At 35.2% G+C, this 20,715-nt stretch overlaps 1 protein-coding gene across 1 annotated transcript; it reads left to right on the top strand.

The window, feature by feature from the left end:
• The first annotated feature begins 3,419 nt into the window (after positions 1-3,419).
• LOC132564508 (glycerophosphodiester phosphodiesterase domain-containing protein 5-like) lies at positions 3,420-20,452 on the top strand. The gene is made up of 14 exons (XM_060229161.1): positions 3,420-3,464; positions 5,646-5,825; positions 6,676-6,779; positions 7,235-7,328; positions 8,083-8,241; positions 8,539-8,632; positions 11,190-11,335; positions 11,984-12,066; positions 12,366-12,516; positions 12,886-13,104; positions 13,940-14,085; positions 16,266-16,413; positions 17,059-17,141; positions 17,525-20,452. Exons 2-14 carry the CDS (start codon positions 5,709-5,711, stop codon positions 17,859-17,861), a joined length of 1,881 nt encoding a protein of 626 aa, XP_060085144.1. The 5' UTR covers positions 3,420-3,464; positions 5,646-5,708; the 3' UTR covers positions 17,862-20,452.
• The last annotated feature ends 263 nt before the right edge of the window (positions 20,453-20,715 follow it).

Raw genomic sequence — 20,715 nt, 5'->3', positions numbered from 1 at the left:
TTTAGGTCGACCTCTAAGGGAAATTAGCATTGCTGACCTCTATCGGGAAATTAGCATTGCTGACCTCTATGTGAAATTAGCATTGCTGACTTCTATTGGGAATTAGCATTGCTGACTTCTATGGAAAATAAGCATTGCTGACCTCTATGGGGAATAAGCAAAAGTGACCTTTATGGGAAATTAGCACTCCTGATCTCTATGGGGAGGTAGCATTGCTGATCTCTATGGGGGAATATGCAATGGTGACCTCTATGGGGAAACTAGCATTGCTGATCTCTATGGGGAATTAGCATTGCTGATTGTAACGTGAGTTCGGCACTCATGGGAAAAAACCACAAGAAATAGTGCAATACAGATATATACAAGTTTATTTACACTACATACACTAAATATAGACAATAACACACTCGCATTCACCCACTCTATCTTCCACGCCTCTAAATGTAATACTACAGTCTCTTCACACACTGCGAGTCTTTTCACATTTCTCTGAGGAAATACAGTCACCCAGTGGTCTTTACAGGTCCCGACTCGTCGTTCACCAGCTCGAGACGGCGCACAAAATGCATACAAAATTTAGCCCACGGCTAACACAATAAACAGAATAGCATATGCCTATCAGCATCATAGGTCCCTCTCAGACCAGGATCTACAACATCAACAGTGCCAACATAGCTCGCCTGACGTCTGGTCTGAACGTCCTGGTAGCTGACCACCGTGTCCCTGGTAGTTGCTGTTGCAACACTGCCTACATAGCCCGCCTGACGTCTTGTCTGAACGTTCAGGTAGCTGACCACCGTGTCCCTGGTAGTTGCTGTTGCAACACTGGCCGGTCCCGCTGCATACCAGTCTGTTGCAGGCTTTGGGTAGCCTAACTTAGTTGTCTGCCCGTCGTGTGAAGCTATAATAAACATGACAAAATGTCATAAACACTCACGCACATCCATACTTTAATCCAACGAATACATTCCTTAACTTACTATATAATTTACCATCAATTCATCTTCCCTTTATAAATACTAAACCTAATTGTACATATACCCCTACAAACATATTAAAGTCTAGGATGCGTGGCCATTTTCTTATAATAATAACAATGCCAAAACGCACGTATCACCGCAACCATATATGCTACTGAGTGGCTTCCGTACTTTTTACACCTGCGCGCACTCAACCCAAACACAGGTAAATAGAACTACTACTCAGGGCTTCCATAGATAAACTACTTGAACAAAATCACGTTACTAAGTAATATACGCTTAAAGGCAACTAAATTACTTTTACATATCAACACATTACTATAATACCACATAAATCCTAATTACCTAATACTGTTAATTATGACATTTAAAACCACCACACCTGTATACTATAACAGCAAATAGTTACGCTCGAGTGGACACACACACGCACACGTGACTAATTCACTCGCCATTCACAATAACAAAAAGATGTACCTGCGTTCGTGACACTGACCTCTATGGGGAATAAGCAATGGTGACCTCTATAGGAAACTAGCATTGCTGATCTTTATGGGAAATTCGCATTGCTGATCTCTATGGGGAATAAGCATTACTGACCTCTATAGGAAACTTGCATTGCTGATCTTTATGGGAAACTAGCATTGCTGATCTTTATGGGAAATTAGCATTGCTGACCTCTATGGGGAATAAGCATTGATGACCTCTATAGGAAACTAGCATTGCTGATCTTTATGGGAAATTAACATTGCTGACCTCTATATTGAATAAACAATTGTGATCTCTATTGGAATTAACATTAACAATACACACACTAGAATGGCATCATACAATGTTAAATCATGAAATAAAACACAAGATGCAAATGATTTCAGTCCGCATTTCAAAAATACATGTATCCATCAAAAGAAATGCTCGATAAATTTTTATTTTAGGCAAAAGGCGTAATTAAGCTCTTGCTTGACAACACCCCACCACCCCCTCCCACTGTGTCCTTGGACAATGTCTTATTTTTGGCGTTCAGTTAAAGGCATGTGAAGAGGACTTTTGTGTTCTATCCCCTTGTCGATGCGTTACGACTCATTGCTTATACTCTCAGCACTATGGTAACGACTATCAGACTGTCAGCGTAATGTGGTCTTGTTGTGGTGTTCTGCCGGGGCCATTTGGCAGAAGAAATGTTTACAATTGATATTTGGATTCATGTAATGTTAATTTGGAATATTTTTATTCCTTATTTGACTAAAAGGTTTCTTTCTTTCTTTTTACATTTAAACAAATACTGATATTCGTGTCCTGATTTATTTTCATTACACACTCTTCACTTTCTTTCATCACAATGGTTTCTTATCCAACAGCCAATTTCCAGAGGCGGTGGAAACTTTAATTACTAAGTTTAAAGACATTTAATTACCTCCCTTGATACTTTAGAGTTACCATCACTTTGTTGCAGAGAGTGAAAGTGATGGTAACCCCTGGAATATCGATCTTGACACCCTTATCTTTGATGTTTGTTTGTTCTTTAAAAGCCTTATTTTCTTTTCTCTTCTTTTGCTCTTTAAATTTTTTTAAACTGTCAAATCCAAGATGGTCGTTTTTTCTGATGAGACCCAAAAGCAGAAGGGAACAACTAGGAACAGAGGAATGTTATAACCTATACATATGGTATGTGAGAATGATTCAACCAGTACTTTTATTGACAAACTCCAAGATGGCCGCCTCTCAGCAATTTTCTTTTAACGTGATGTCACTCCCAAAATCAAAAGGGCACAACTAGGCACCAACATATGAAATTTAAAAAAATATCCATCCTGTACTTTTATTGTCAAAATTCAAGATGGTCGGCTATCGGCTATTTTCTTTTCCCGTGATATCAGTCCCAAAATTATAAAGACCAATTAGAGACCAAGGTAACCTTCTTTGAGAAAGATCCGTCCTGTGTACATCAAAGAGCGACAACAATAATTGTCTACGGATGTGGGAGTAGATACCTTTTTACGGGTAATGTCCTGGAGGACAGAAGGACACCCCACACACCTCGATGGAGGACAGAAGGACACCCCTCCGTGGAGGACAGTCAAAGGGAGGGAACTCCCTTCTGTCCTCCAGGACATTACCCGTAAAAGGTATCTACTTGTGGTGCTATTTGAATATCTCAGCGTCTGCTTAAAATCGTTGTTAAAGAAATAAACAAGTATATACACAAACGTTGTTAAAGAAATAAACAAGTATATACACAAACACACACATATTTAGGTGTAGGCTTAGTCGATCTTTCATAAACCGATAAGTTCACTGCTATATATTTTAATTTCCGATAACTTTCCCGCCAACTACTCTAAATCGAGAACGAGGTAATTGTTGGAGCAGGCATGACCTTTCACTTTGATTTGACCTCTCACCCATTAAGAAAACATTCCAAGATGGCGGAACTCGCAGTAGACAGAGACGTCAACACAAAACTATGGAATACACAATTGTTTGGTTTGTATTTTATGGTATACTTATCGGAAGAACTAGACAAATGTTTATTCTATATAGATATTTACATTGTCCTTAATCATTACCATTGTTAGAGTGACATCCATTCAACAACTCCTCAAAACTTTTATCATTGCGTGACGGATACGGAAGGGACATTAGGGTCACCGATGACAATGTAAAATGGCGTGATGCACATGTGAGTCAGTATTTCTCGGCTGGTTAAGAAATGTCTAAACTGACAGTCATATCCCGTATCCGATAGCTAGACTAGCCAATCAGCTGACCGAAATATAATCTCCTAACCCTCTGTTTTGGTTTCAAGATGTGTCTCATTCTCTACATCTCTCTCTTTTTTCCTTTATTTTTCATTCTAGTCTCATTGTCAGCTCTCAGGTGTGATTATTCAGTCAGTTTTTACCTTGACCAGCAGTCTTTATTTATTTTAAACATTTATCATCAGTATTAATTAAAGAGACATTCTTATTCCCTCATTCAATGTCAGAAATATGTATGTTACATTATTTTTCATATGTGATGATCTAAGCATGGAATTTATCAATGGGTTTTACGTCTACTATTATGACCTTTGGTCTTTCAGTGGATGAGTCTGTTATATCTTAACATTGTCTTTATTTGTATGCGTGACATCACATGACATATACATCTATATAGCACAGCAAAGTGTTTTGATTTCCTACCCTACAGTCAATTGTTACATGTAAAGAGGAGTTGAAATATGGTGTAAAATTTGGCTTGAACTATGGTAAAGATATACATATACTTAAAACCATTAAATAAAATGGTTGCAAGAGTGAATTACAGATTTCATGTCTCAATGGCAGCTAGTTAAACCTTGATTATAATGTCTTTACGTATGAAGGTCTAATTGAAGCGGAACCATTTGTTTTCATTCGTCTGAAGTCAGTTAATCAACTCTGTTAACCTTCAGACATCTTTACTGATGTTAAATGACTTTCCTGTCACTAACCTATCCATTTTGTTGTTTGTTTCTGAAAATAACTGACCCAAGATTTTAGTGATATTCTGGATAGTCTCTGCCAGCTAATTAGTGAAATGTACCCGTCAGCAAATTGATTTGTATTTTACTACAACAGCTTTCAATTGATTATACCATCCTTAATACTCCAGGGGTTATGATCACTTTCACTCTTTGCGCCCATAGAACTTATTGTGGCAAAATCAAAGGTATAAGGAAAGTAAGTTGATTGGTTACAGGATGAAAAACTGACCAATCACAGGCTGATATGCTCCTTTTAAAGAATACAAACAGGGCGTCCATCTTCAAAGCCATTACAATATACTGTTATGCCACTTTGAGATTTGCTTGATGTACAAAGGATCAAAATTGGCGAAAGTGGTCGTAACCCTTGTAGTATCGAGGATGTAGTGATCATAACCCCTGGAATATTGAGGATGCTGACTGTACATGCTAGTATTTAAGCTTGCTTAGGGGATAAATCTTTATACTTCTGGTTGAAGTTGATGCTTCAAGTTTTTGTAATTTTAAGAACTTGGGATTACTTTAAGTCTTTAACTGTTTTCACTACTTTAGAAAAATACAGGTTTTTCATTTTATTTTATTTCTATGACTGAAAATTGCTTCAACTGTGAAATGCAGTTTTTAGGATTAAAATTCTATCTTGATTAGGTTATTGCTGAAAACATTGAAATCATCTGAGTTCTGTTGTAGTAACAATCTTTTGATTAAATACTGTCGCTGATAGTTCAACATTAAATCTAATTTTGTATGATTTGAAAGAATTCCAGAATATTTGTTTAATGTTGTTGGGACTGTGCGAAGGTTTACTGTAATCCTCCCATTTGTTTATAGGTAAACCTTAGTACAGGATAATTAGAATTGATGGAACGGGGGAAGCTGGTTATGTAACATTTACTGGAGATCAGATGAAGTTATCCCGCAGTAACATTGAACAAAATAGAAAGTTAATTCTTGTATTTACAGTTTTTCCTTCTTCCTTAAAACACGCAGTTGTGTTTTAATTCATGCTAACTACTTTTTAAATATTCCCACAATGATGTCAGTTTAAGGACACTGAAGTTGAGTTTTGTGATGTAACAAGATAGGATTAATTATTTTTGCATTATTTCTACAGCAGAGATTATATGTTTGCATAACTGATCCTTTTTTGTGTATTTCAGCATGATGTGACAGTAATAGTAGACCTTTATGTAGATGTAGGAGGCTGATCTCTGACGGTAACTATGGTTACACACGCCAAACTCCAGTATTACCGACACAACTATGGCCTGGTGTGTATCACTGGGTCACTGGGGTGTCGCTGGCATCGATATAAACAGTCCCTGCGTGATAACAGAAAGGTCAGTTCATGTTTGTCTTTGTTAGTGCCGTTTTGTTTTGTTTTACTTTATATCTAGAGACTTGGCTTGTAAGGCATGAATTTTTCATTAAGTAAAGGTCAAGATTTCCTAATCTGATATAACTTAATCATATTGTCATAAGCCTGGAGGGAGGGATGGGGAGGAGTGGAGAACACTTTAACTTAAATTCAGGTGATAGAATTATGAAGTTTTTACATGAAAATGAATTTATATTTGTTGGCATATTGAATGAATATCAATTGTTATGAATGGGCTTATCACCAGCATTGAGTTAGTTGCAGGTTAACTACAGCTGTTTCTATCATGTAATAAACCTGTAAGGCTGACAATTCACTCCTCATCTACAGTCACATTAAATACAGCTGTTTCTATCCTGTAATAAACCTGTAAGGCTGACAATTCACTTCTCTCCCACAGTCACATTAACTACAGCTGTTTCTATCCTGAAATAAACCTCTAAGGCTGACAATTCACTCCTCATCTACAGTCACATTAACTACAGCTGTTTCTATCCTGTAATAAACCTGTAAGGCTGACAATTCACTCCTCATCTACAGTCACATTAACTACAACTGTTCCTATCCTGTAATAAACCTGTAAGGCTGACAATTCACTCCTCATCTACAGTCACATTAACTACAGCTGTTCCTATCCTGTAATAAACCTTTAAGGCTGACAATTCACTCCTCTCCCAGAGTCAGGTGATGAACATATTGATGGTACAGGGTGTAAATCTGCCTCAGAGTAATTCTTTTTTCTTTATAAACACTCAATTATGAATTTTTAGTGACAGATTTCTGTTTTATGATAATGTTGTGTTTACTTACAGAGGGACTTTTGTGTATTTGGGATCATGTTGTTGACTTTCCTATTTCTCACCTTCCTCCTGTATGTTGTCCTGATATCCAGAAACGACTTTGATAGCTTTAATTGGTGAGTAAATACACATTAAAAGATAGTTTTTAACGTCACTGTATGCAAAAGACTGTTTTGTTTCAGCATTATTGATCAAAACATCATCAACTAATTCCATGTAGACTTAATGAAACTTAGTTGTGATTGAATTTGTATGATAAGTTTGCATTGCTTAATAATGATATTGAATGTGTATTATATTTATATCCCAGACAAAAATTGAAATAAAGTGATGCATTATCAGTTTACAAATTCTAGGCTTTTTGGAGCAGATGATGGTGCTTATTCCCAATTAAAATTATTTTATATTGAAATCATGTTCGCAAAATTTCCAGTTTACTCCTGAAAATTCCTTCACAGTGGATGTAATTTCTTTCCAAAATGAGGTAGAAATGCTGAATCCCAAACCAGTGTATAAACCATGAATATTTACGGTGATATATTTCATCTACATATATCTTGTTTCTTTTCAGGTTTATGTATGAATCATTCAAGAGCTGGGCACCGTATTTTGTTATACTGCTATCTGTGATCTGTGTCCTTTTTACATACGTCACTATACTAATGGTAAGTAAGATATTCTGTCTGTTACAATTTACTGTTAAAGTATTACTATACACAGCCAATATTTCATAACATAATCTATTTCAACATTGAAAAAAAGAAAATGAAAAATAATTTTAACGTTTCCATGTTAATATTTTTCAACGAGTATTAATGTTTATTTAAAATACTTAGGAATATGATTGTTCAAAAATTTTAATGCTGAAATGGTATCAAAATACAATATTATTCTGATGATGAATATTTTTAATGTTATCTCAGTGTTACAATTTTGAAATCATTTTAACTTAATATTTTGATCAACTTTAAATATTGACTTTTCAGCATTAATTTTTTTTATATGTTAATCAACTTTGTGAAAAGTTGTTAGTATACATTTGTTAGCATACTGTACAATGAGGAAATTTAGTGAAGTTTTAATATTAGTGATTCTTGCACAAAATTTTTCTAGTGTGAAATTATCAAAATTGACATTGGGTATATACACCACGAAAATTAAAACATGTATAACAACCACTGATGCTTAACTATTTCAAATTGTTTTAAACACTTGTTGACAATAAAAATTCACATCAGAGTATTTACAATGATTTAAATGAGTAGGTCATTGTTGTGTGCTTTGCAACAATTGTATTGTTTAGAAGGTACATACATCATGGATATTGATATGCCCTCAACCAAAGGTGTGCAACATTACTTGATAATTAGTCAGAATATTTGTTTCATCAGTTGTATAATATTTCATGGTATTTTTCAGCTCCTGTCCCTTTGTCACATCATACATGGTCACCAGCTTTATATACACCCAACACATGTTATATTTATCTTCATCTGTCTGGCCTGCTGTATTGCTGGAACGGTCAGCTACTCAGAATTATGGGTCACTGAATGGTTCGTTGTTTGGCTTTCTCTCAAGGTAGGTCATGGTCCCTGGATCACATGATCAAATTTAATTTTAGAGATATGTTACTACAACAAAAATCTATTGATATTTTGGCAATCATTGGCAAGTTAAAGTCACCTGAAATTAGTCAAGTCTCTCTGCTGTTTATAAAATTGAGCTCTTTCTTTTCAATAATTTTGTTTGTTTCTGAATAATTAGTGAAACTATGGTGTATATTTACAAATTGATTATGATTTTTGAAAATGAAGTGACCGAGCGTCTAATACATGGAGTCAGTCTAATACATGTTGTCTATTCTATTTATTTTAGGTTATTGGTCCATTCCTACAAATAGGAAGTGTGATTTTGATGACCATGTTGTCATATATTATCATAGGACAGTGGTTCACTCTGTCTAAGTGGTGTAAGTACTCAGTATTTCATTGGTTGTTGACTGAAATGTATTGTACCAGCATCATCTGTAAATTACAGTATGCTCTGTAGATGAAGTCACCACAATTCATCTTCCTGTAGACTATGACCACCACTAATCTTGTCTATATTGACCCTAGCCACCACTTATCCTGTTAATATAGACCCTAGTCACCACTAATCCTATTTATATAGACCTTAGCCACCACTTATCCTGTTTATATAGACCTTAGCCACCACTAATCCTGTTTATATAGACCCTAGCCACCACTAATCCTGTTTATATAGACCCTAGCCACCACTAATCCTGTTTATATAGACCCTAGTCACCACTAATCCTGTTTATATAGACCCTAGCCACCACTAATCCTGTTTAGATAGACCCTAGTCACCACTAATCCTGTTTATATAGACGCTAGCCACCACTGATCTTGTTTATATAGACGCTAGCCACCACTGATCTTGTTTATATAGACCCTAGCCACCATTAATCCGGTTTATATAGACCCTAGTCACCACTAACTTTGTTTATATAGACCCTAGTCACCACTAATCCTGTTTATATAGACCCTAGTCACCACTAATCCTGTTTATATAGACCCTAGTCACCACTAACCTTGTTTATATAGACCCTAGCCACCATTAATCCGGTTTATATAGACCCTAGTCACCACTAACCATGTTTATATAGACCCTAGTCACCACTAATCCTGTTTATATAGACCCTAGTCACCACTAATCCTGTTTATATAGACTCTAGTCACCACTAATCCTGTTTATATAGACCCTAGTCACCACTAATCCTGTTTATATAGACCCTAGCCACCACTAATCCTGTTTATATAGACGCAAGCCATCTCTAAACCTGTTTATATAGACCCTAGTCACCACTAATCCTGTTTATATAGACCCTAGCCACCACTGATCTTGTTTATATAGACCCTAGCCACCACTAATCCTGTTTATATAGACCCTAGCCACCACTAATCCTGTTTATATAGACCCAAGCCACCACCTCTAATCTTGTTTATATAGACACTAGTCACCACTAATCCTGTTTATATAGACGCTAGCCATCACCACTGATCTTGTTTATATAGACCCTAGTCACCACTTATCCTGTTAATATAGACCCTAGTCACCATTAACTTTGTTTATATAGACCCTAGTCACCACTAATCCTGTTTATATAGACCCTAGTCACCACTAACCTTGTTTATATAGACCCTAGTCACCACTAACCTTGTTTATATAGACCCTAGCCACCACTAATCCTGTTTATATAGACCCTAGTCACCACTAATCGTATTTATATAGACTCTAGTCACCACTAATCCTGTTTATATAGACCCTAGTCACCACTAATCCTGTTTATATAGACCCTAGCCACCACTAATCCTGTTTATATAGACCCTAGTCACCACTAATCCTATTTATATAGACCCTAGTCACCACTAATCCTGTTTATATAGACCCTAGCCACCACTAATCCTGTTTATATAGACCATAGCCACCACTAATCCTGTTTATATAGACCCTAGTCACCACTAATCCTGTTTATATAGACCCTAGCCACCACTAATCCTGTTTATATAGACCATAGCCACCACTAATCTTGTTTATATAGACCCTAGTCACCACTAATCCTGTTTATATAGACCATAGCCACCACTAATCCTGTTTATATAGACCCTAGTCACCACTAATCCTATTTATATAGACCCTAGTCACCACTAATCCTGTTTATATAGACCCTAGCCACCACTAATCCTGTTTATATAGACCATAGCCACCACTAATCCTGTTTATATAGACCCTAGTCACCACTAATCCTGTTTATATAGACCCAAGCCACCACCTCTAATCTTGTTTATATAGACCCAAGTCACCACTTATCCTGTTTATATAGACCAAAGCCACCACCATTAATCTTGTTTATATAGACCCACCACTAATCCTGTTTATATAGACCCTAGCCACCACTTATTCTGTTTATATAGACGCTAGCCATCTCTAAACCTGTTAATATAGACACTAGTCACCACTAATCCTGTTTCTGTAGACTCTAGCTGCTATTATTACTCTTTATATTGATCCTAGTTACCACTAATCCTGTTTCTGTAGACTCTAGCTGCTATTATTACTGTTTATATTGATCCTAGTTACCACTAACCTTGTTTCTGTAGACTCTAGCTGCTATTATCACTGTTTATATATATTGATTCTAGTTACCACTAATCCTGTTTCTGTAGACTCTAGCTGCTATTATTACTGTTTATATTGATCCTAGTTACCACTAATCCTGTTTCTGTAGACTCTAGCTGCTATTATTACTGTTTATATTGATTCTAGTTACCACTAATCCTGTTTCTGTAGATTCTAGCCATCAATAATCCTGTATCCGTAGACTCTTAACAGTTATCATGAAAACAGACCTCAGTGAGCATTTATTCTTTAACCTTTTTCCAGTTTGTAATTATATCATAGGTGGTCATGTTAATTGATAAAGTATGATTAAAGGTCTGTAAAGGTATTGTTTCCTTTTTTAGACTTACAGATGCTGTGGTTGTGCGTTTATTTATCTGTGATGGTTGGACTGTATATATCACCATTGTTTATTGACTCACCCTGTGTTGTGGCAACGTCCAGGCTCCCACCTAAGCCATCTATAATAGGCCACAAAGGGGCATCTGGGGTAAGTTGTTGTCAGACTGAATCCCAGTGCATTCATAAAACACATATATCTAGGATAACTGACCTTTTACTCCTGACACCGACATTAGATATCATGGAACTAAACAGATATTTTTGATAGTTGATTTTTAACCTTTTCACGAACACTAGATAATTTAGAACAAAATAGAAAAATATATCATAGGTAATTGATCTTCTTTTCTACCCCATCAGACTTAAATAACCACTCTCAGTGAGTGTAAGATATCTCTGTGTTGCTAGGGTAATACAGCCTGCATGCAGAGAAGAAAAACATGTGCTAAACTGTTCATTTTAGACGTGAGAGAATTGGTTGATCAATATTGTTATATCTCAACACAGAGAAGTACAGTGTACAAGAACCATCACTCTCTTTTGCATGATTTAGAAGTTATTGCCCTTTGTTATATTTCGTACTTAAATTTTGTCTAGAACATTACGCTAAAACTATAAGAGGTCTACACATGAATCTTAATAGGTAGATAGTTCTTGAAAAAGAGGGCAGTGCACGAGAATCATAACTCTCTTATTGCCCTTTGTTATTTTTCATATTTAAATTTTGTCCCATTCAATACAATTGAAAAAGCTTAATTTTTCATTGCCCTTGATAAGATTTATTGTTATATTTCAGATTGCCCCAGAAAATACAATGATCTCATTTGAGGTTGCTGAACAATATGGAGTTTTAGGATTTGAAACTGATGTGAGAATCAGGTGAGGCAAAATAAACCTATCATAAAAAACCAAAATATCTTTTTCTGTGTGAGACTGAAAAGTTTTTGATGTCCTCTCATATCTCTACATTAAAATGGTAATTCCATCCTCCACTGTAACTGTGAAACCACATTGTGAAGTTGTATTGTAACATGACATAATTTGAATTTAATATGCTTAATTGTCCTTTCTACTGTGATGAGTATGTGTATATTGTATGATTTCACACAATGAATGATTAAAGCTGTGTAATAAGATAAGGCCTATGTGTTATCATTATATTGTATTTTATCTTACAGTTTTGATGGTGTGCCATTTTTACTTCATGATTCAACTTTTGCAAGAACTACAAATATTGCCGATGTCTTTCCTGATTTGATAGAAACAGATTCTTCATTGTTTAACATATCTCAGATAAAACAATTAGATGCTGGTTCTTGGTTTATCAAGGTAAGGTCATTGTAACATCATCAATCTGAAATTAGATCATGGTTGATGGATCTTAAATATAACATTTTGGACCTGAACCTTGGTATATATCATTAAGGTAAGATCATTGATCATATACTGGATCTGGATCTTAGATGACAGATCTGAATATAAAATTCAGGGACTGAGTATTGGTAGACTTGTGGGATTTCATGTCTTGTCATGATGCATGCACATTGTGTGTACATTAGAAAAACTGTATGGACAAGGTATGCATTATGTGTGCACAAAGTTTTTGGTCTGTTGTGCAATCCCACAACTGTATGTAGTTTTCTGTTTTACCACTAAGAGGATTAAGTTTGAAATATTATTTTTATTTTTTTTATACAGACCAACCCGATGATGACTTTAGGTAGTGTTTCTACAGAGAGAAGGACACTTTACAAACAACAGAAGGTTCCTACGTTTCTTGAGTATCTCCAGTTTGCCAACAAAACAGACAAGATTGTTATGTTTAATACCTATCATCCTTCCAAATCAAATCCATTTTATACAGACATAGGACCTATTCATGATGCCATACATCAGTCTGGCATAAATCCTAAGAAGGTATTTATACAAGAAGCACAGAAAGATATAAATTCGTGATACTGCCGTAGTATGAAATTTGTCCTAACTTGCTCCAGGTTATAAGGTCCTCTTGTTAATAACATGGGAAATTATCCCACTCATGAGACATATTTTTCTCCTCAATTTCATTTCCTTTTACTGTAATTTACCTTTTCATAAGCAAATTTTTTGTTATTCTCAATATCCTTATATAATACCATATTTCATTTATTCTCAATAGCGTTCATCATACTCATTATCTATTGATACTCAATAGCCATTAGTCATGCTCAAAAGCCATTTATCATACTCAAGTGTTTGTCATCCTACTCAGCAATTTATCATACTCAAGTATTAATCATACTCAATAGCCATTTATCATACTCAAGTGTTAATCATACTCAATAGCCATTTATCATACTCAACTGTTTGTCATTATACTCAGCCATTTATCATACTCAACTGTTTATTATATTCAATAGGCATTCATCATACTCAAGTGTTTGTCATCATGCTCAGCCATTTATTTTACTCAACTGTTAATTATACTCAATAGCCATTGAACTCAATAGGTATTCATCATACTCAATATTCATTTATCATATTCAGTATCATTTAGTAGCTATTTATCTTATCCAAAAGTCATTTATCATATTCAGTAGCTATTCATTACACTCAATTGCAATTTAGTATATTCAGTAGCCATTTATCATACTCAAATTCAATATCTGTTAATGATACTCAACATCCATAGTTCATACTGATCTCTCCTAAATGCATTTCCAGCAATTTTGTTTTATTATTGTACATTAATGCTTTACTATTGTCTGGTCAGGTATGGTGGTTGACGAATGTGGGTAACAAATTCAGTGAAAAGTATACACCAGTTGTACAAGAATACTCACCTCCAGATGTTCTCCATAGGAAACACATCTACAACGCTAATTTACCTTATAGTGGCATCTCTTTGGACCAGATTAGGTTTGTAAATATATCACTTTTTAAGTAAGTAATTATGTATAAGTCTAATATTCTTAACTGTACTGTAGACCTTGAATAGATCATATGGAACAGATCATCTCTGATATATAAAGTGTTCAGCCAAAAGTCCAGAAAGTATCAGATAAAGTGACAGATCCAAATACAGAATGAATGTTAATTATGTTTAAATTACTAAATAGAAATATTGATAATAAGTTCTGACATTTCTATCTTTTGTTCTTGTTGTTTTGTCCTCACTGTGTTTCTGTTATATCCACTTAGTTAATGTTGTAACCACATTGTTCCCTCTGTTACCACTTTGTCCTCACTGTGTTTCTGTTATATCCACTTAGTTAATGTTGTAACCACATTGTTCCCTCTGTTACCACTTTGTCCTCACTGTGTTTCTGTTACATCCACTTAGTTAATGTTGTAACCACTTTGTTCTCTCTGTAACCACATTGTTCCCTCTGTTACCACTTTGTCCTCACTGTGTTTCTGTTATATCCACTTAGTTAATGTTGTAACCACATTGTTCCCTCTGTTACCACTTTGTCCTCACTGTGTTTCTGTTATATCCACTTAGTTAATGTTGTAACCACATTGTTCCCTCTGTTACCACTTTGTCCTCACTGTGTTTCTGTTATATCCACTTAGTTGATGTTGTAACTACTGTGTTCTCCCTGTAACCACTTTGTTCTCCCTGTAACCACTTTGTTCTCACTGTGTTCCTGTTATATCCACTTAGTTGTTGTTGTAACCACTTTGTTCTCCCTGTAACCACTTTGTCCTCACTGTGATCCTGTTATATCCACTTCGTTGATGTTGTAACCACTTTGTTCTCTCTGTAACCACATTGTTCCCTCTGTTGCCACTTTGTCCTCACTGTGTTTCTGTGATATCCACATAGTTGATGTTGTAACCACTTTGTTATCTCTGTAACCACATTGTTCCCTCTGTTGCCACTTTGTCCTCACTGTGTTTCTGTTATATCCACTTAGTTGATGTTGTAACCACTTTGTTCTCCCTGTAACCACTTTGCAATTTTTGCATTTTAATGGTGATGTTCCTGCGGTTACCTTTGTTGATGCTGTAAACACTTTGTTCCTGCTGTGGTCTTTGTTGATGCTGTAACCACTTTGTTCCAGCTGTGGTCTTTGTTGATACTGTAACTACTTTGTTCCTGCTGTGGTCTCTGTTGATACTGTAACCACTTTGTTCCTGCTGTTGTCTTCGTTGATACTGTAACCACTTTGTTCCTGCTGTTACCTTTGTTGATGCTGTAACCACTTTGTTCCTGCTGTTGTCTTTGTTGATACTGTAACCACTTTGTTCCTGCTGTTACCTTTGTTGAAGCTGTAACCACTTTGTTCCTGCTGTTGTCGTTGTTGATACTGTAACCACTTTGTTCCTGCTGTTGTCTTTGTTGATACTGTAACCACTTTGTTCCTGCGGTTACCTTTGTTGATACTGTAACCACTTTGTTCCTGCTGTGGTCTTTGTTGATACTGTAACCACTTTGTTCCTGCTGTTGTCTTTGTTGATACTGTAACTACTTTGTTCCAGCTGTGGTCTTTGTTGATACTGTAACCACTTTGTTCCTGCTGTTGTCTTTGTTGATACTGTAACCACTTTGTTCCTGCTGTTGTCTTTGTTGATATTGTATTTTGTTCCTGCTGTGGTCTTTGTTGATGCTGTAACCACTTTGTTCCTGCGGTTACCTTTGTTGATACTGTAACCACTTTGTTCCTGCTGTGGTCTTTGTTGATACTGTAACCACTTTGTTCCTGCTGTGGTCTTTGTTGATGCTGTAAACACTTTGTTCCTGCTGTGGTCTTTGTTGATGCTGTAACCACTTTGTTCCTGCTGTGGTCTTTGTTGATGCTGTAACCACTTTGTTCCTGCTGGGGTCTTTGTTGATACTGTAACCACTTTGTTCCTGCTGTTACCTTTGTTGATGCTGTAACCGCTTTGTTCCTGCTGTTACCTTTGTTGATACTGTAACCACTTTGTTCCTGCTGTGGTCTTTGTTGATGCTGTAACCACTTTGTTCCTGCTGGGGTCTTTGTTGAAGCTGTAACCACTTTGTTCCTGCTGTTACCTTTGTTGATACTGTAACCACTTTGTTACTGCTGTTGTCTTTATTGATACTGTAAACATATGTGTTATCTGATTTTCAGGGATTACTGGGCAAAAAACATCAGTGCCAATGTGTATACTGTAAATACTGGCTGGTTCCTGTCCCTGTATTGGTGTGTAGGCACAGCCAGTGTCACCTCTGACAACTGTCATATCCTTTCACAGATGGATAAGCCAGTATGGACTCTGGTGAGTGGCAAATCAGTATCACTTTTTTCTTTTATTTGCATATGTTGTTAGTATAACTAGGTATTCTGAATCAGAGGAATGGAGAATTGAATATTGCAATATGAGAGAAAGAAAAAAAAAAGGAAAAACATGTGGCAAAGAGACTAACTCTGGCCCGGTTTGTGTAATCTGATTGAAATGGTTTGGGTGATCTGGAATTAACTCGGTGATATGATGTTGCAAATGATGTTTGTAAGGTTCAGAGTGCACAGTTTAAGATTTCTCCCCCTAATATAATAAATGTACCATCCATTTGAACCTGTTTTCATTAGCAATACATTTCCAAAAATATGTGAGCACCAACCCGGCTTTGTACAGAAATTCTGAAAAGTATTGATATTCAACCAGTTACTGGTGATCAGGTATGGCTAGATCCCTCAAACCACACGAGTTGAATATTTTGCAATCCATCCTTGGTCCATATCTGTACTTGGCTGTATGAGTCTGTCCAACCGTCTCAACCACTTGTGTGAAAATGACAATTGTCTGTAGTAAGGGGACCAACTCTTTACAATATCTTCATGAAATATCTTTTTTTTTCTCCACATTACAATGCACAGATACAGTATTTTGTAAACATTCAGTAGTGTCTGTTTTTGCTTGTAGCTGCCAAGGAATTACCTGATTCTCTGGGTGACTGTTGATGTGCTGTCTGCTATCATCATTGTTGTCTTGTTTATTGTACAGAGGTATGTTCACATTAAATAGATAGACATTTGAGTTGAATTCTCAACATGTCTCCTGAACCTTCTGACAGTTGATGAAGTTTGTTTTGAAGTAATAATTATTTAAAGGTTTCAGTTTCTGTTCTCTGTGAAAAAAACTGAAATGTTTCAACTTAGATTGAGATTTTCTCTTAATGCCATTCACACTCCTGTATCCTGTACAACAACCCCTACCCTATATGATTTCCTAAACATTAAAAGGTTCACAATCAGATTATATATAATATTTTTCATCGTTGTGAATTTGGACTCTCTTTCATTGATGATAATGAATATATTTGTGTGTTACAAAGTTCACTGTTTTGTGTTTGAATGCATCATCCATATAACTGAACTTTGTATTTCAGAATCCATAGACAAGGCACCAAGTATAGTCCTGAGTCTCAATCTCTGAACTGGGAGGCTCAGAACCAGCAAGTTCAGCAGCACAGAAGTCACCAGCGAGCAGACAGCTACAGACGTAACAAACGTGCCATGAAAGAAAAGTTACTGATGAGAGATGTGGCATCCGAGCTATTTGATGTAGAGCCGGAGGTGGATGACCTTGGCATAGAGAGTAACTACACTGTACAATCAACAGATGGCCGAGTGATGGCTGCAACATTCCATCAGGATCAAAACGGGTATCAGACAAGTTATCAAGACCCCAGTCGTGTACAATCAGAGAGCATAGTAAACCTCTAACTCCTTTGGATTAGGGTAGTGTGTTTATAGAATTATAACCTGACTCTAAAGCTTAATACATGTATTAATGAAATTTCTTAAATATAGGTTAAAGCTATGTGCACTTATTAATTTGTATTACAAAATGATTATGATGTTGTAGTCACATCAATAGACAAAGACACCTCAGAATGGTCACCATGGTTACAAGTAAATTAGTCCTCACTACCCAGGATTCTCTGTCTAGTACACCTGAACAATGTAGCAGGGCACAACTGAATATTCCAAGTCTGTTTGTATGTCAGGTTGTGAGTGTACTTAACCTTTAAATGTTTGTATGTCAGGTTGTGAGGGCAGAATTACAGGGAAGGCAAAATGATCCATTGTAGATTTTGTAATTAACCAGAGAAATAGTGATTTTAATGAATACTGTGTATTCTCATAAAGTAAGGTGATGAGAAAGGAGAGATCAACAAAGGTTGTCATCAGATTTCTGTGTATGGTAAAACCTTACTAATTTATAAACTGAACATTCTGTTACTTAATCTTATGAAGTTACACTAATTTATGACTCCATATGTACCTGTATATTAATAGAAAGTATTTATTACAATAATTTACAAGTAAAGCTTTGTTTGTAAACTTTATGAAAATCATTCAATGATTTTCAAAGCTTGTGAATTAATTTTTCCGGTGAATCATTAAAGAATCTAAAAATTGGACTTTGAAATAGATGTCTTATAAATCTGCACTTGTAGTTTATGCTGATTTTTCTCTAGGAGTTGATGATTCATTTTCTTTATACAAAGAATATTTTGTATTTGATAGCAGCTGATAGATAATGTAGATCTTAAATGTACAGTTGTCTGCTTCGTTTGAAAGTAGGATACTTATTAGTGTAAATTTGCATGCAGTGTTATCAAGTAATCCTTCAGACTAGAACTCCATCATTACACTTACAAATCATAGAATTGAAACTAAGATTATTGCTAAACAGCAGTGGGCAGTACAACACAATAGTTGTGCTTTAAATATTTACATAGCCGCAAAATACTCTTGTGTCTCTTTCAGTTAGTTTATACAATTATATGTACGTGTTTATCCCTCCAGTAGCCATGCTGTTTCAACTCTCGCAACATTTTTTTACGTCGTTAATGAAACTTTATTTAATTATATACAAGATATATCACTTGCAGAGCTCCTTCTGTGATAGAGATCATCATTCAAGTTTTATAAGTTTCATTTTATGCTTGCTTCATAGTGGAGGCTGTCTTTTTGTCTGCTGCATGTTGTCTGTTCTTGTTATTTCTTGGTCAAACTTCATGTTTAGCTCACATTTCATTACCCTAAGACTAAAAGTCTGTCATCAGAACTTAAATCTAGAAACATTTTGATGACGAACTCACAGATCCTAACTTGTTTTACATTTAACATTTTGTTTTCAATACTGTCAAAGCAGGAGCAGAATATTTTTTTTTATTAAAACTGTTTTCAGTTTCTAGTATGGATCCAAAAATGTTTACAGTTGAGGAGAGCTTCATATTGATTCTAAATTTGAAAACATTTTATCACTTTGGTCTTCCTCAATTATGTTAACAGACAACAAACTTGCAAATATGCAATGGTTTCCTTTTTTAGTTTGACTTGGTAACTGTACTGACACTGTGCCTCATCAGTTTTTTGATAGCTGTAAGATATCCAAGCACTCTGGCATGTAGTTTACGTAGTGTTTAATTAATGCTAGCATATTTCTGTATCCTTCAACTGGATATATATTTTGTATAATTGTATGTTTATTACGTTAGATATATTATACATATATCCTGTTAAACAATATTTTGATTTTTTGTTGTGAATTAATATGTCTTCATGAGATTTCATTTTGTTTAGGGATGTTAGCATTTTGTTGCCATGTTGTTGATATTTGAAACATTTTGTTTCATGGTTTGTTTTTTGTAGAAGGGAGGCAATCTCTTTTATTTGTTCAAAGGGAGGTAATTCATATGGGAATACTTGTCAATTTTTTTTGTTTTCCCATTTTAGGTTATTCAAGAAACAATTGAATTCTGAGAAATAAACGAATTATATTATTGACATGCCAATAAGCAGAAATGAGAGACATTTGTGTTGATATTCAAACCCAATGAAAGTTAAATCTAGATTAATTTATTTGAAAGTATAATACAGTATAGTACATATTATAATCACCATATGTGGTATGTGATAAGATCCTGAAAGTAAACAACCTGAATCAAAACAAAAAAGAATGATTTAGATAATTGTAATTCATTTAAATTTTTATTGAATGAAAACATGGAATTTTGGTTGACTTTTGGAATTGGAAAGAACTATAGAAATATTTCAACTTGACTTGAATATTTTTATCCACATACTTTATGGATTGTTACAAATATATAAAATGGCTTTAAGGTACATTCAGATGTTTTGATATCTTCTGTCTTTTCTTGGTTTTTTTTGTCCTTAGAATTTTGTGATTTTGGACACTGATGTTTAAATTGAGTATAATTTGAGGTAGAGACATATTTTCACATTTTTTTTTCTTATTGCAATTTTCTGGCATAATTTTGTTACAAGATTGCTTCAGATTTTATCATGCCTTTAAATTATCATTCAACATGATTATTTGTCCATTTTTATGTTTGTGATGATTTTGTACACACCCTGAAAGAACTTTGAAAGGCAGATACTAGAACAAGGGAGTCAACCACTACATATAAAGACTATGTACCTGCTCACAATGTATAGCTTTTGTATCCTTTTTCATATTCATTGGTGATTTTTACCTAAATTGCTTCAAACTGCTTACTTCTACAGTCAGTAGCTATGACAAACGATCTCCTCTTTGGTACATTAT

Source organism: Ylistrum balloti, unplaced genomic scaffold (genome assembly GCF_031769215.1).
Source record: "Ylistrum balloti isolate Yb309-2 unplaced genomic scaffold, AGI_CSIRO_Ybal_v1 Utg372344, whole genome shotgun sequence".
Classification (NCBI taxonomy): Eukaryota; Metazoa; Mollusca; class Bivalvia; order Pectinida; family Pectinidae; genus Ylistrum; species Ylistrum balloti.
The sequence above is the reverse complement of the archived record's forward strand: the minus strand, read 5'-3'. Positions and strand labels throughout refer to the sequence as shown.

What these genes read in the sequence shown, in the direction of transcription:
- LOC132564508 (XM_060229161.1), top strand. Translation starts at nt 5,709, where the DNA reads ATGGTTACACACGCCAAACTCCAGTATTACCGACACAACTATGGCCTG. An exon ending in GAAACTGATGTGAGAATCAG is followed by an intron (nt 12,067 to 12,365) that starts GTGAGGCAAAAT and finishes TTTATCTTACAG; the next exon opens with TTTTGATGGTGTGCCATTTT. An exon ending in ATCTCTTTGGACCAGATTAG is followed by an intron (nt 14,086 to 16,265) that starts GTTTGTAAATAT and finishes TCTGATTTTCAG; the next exon opens with GGATTACTGGGCAAAAAACA.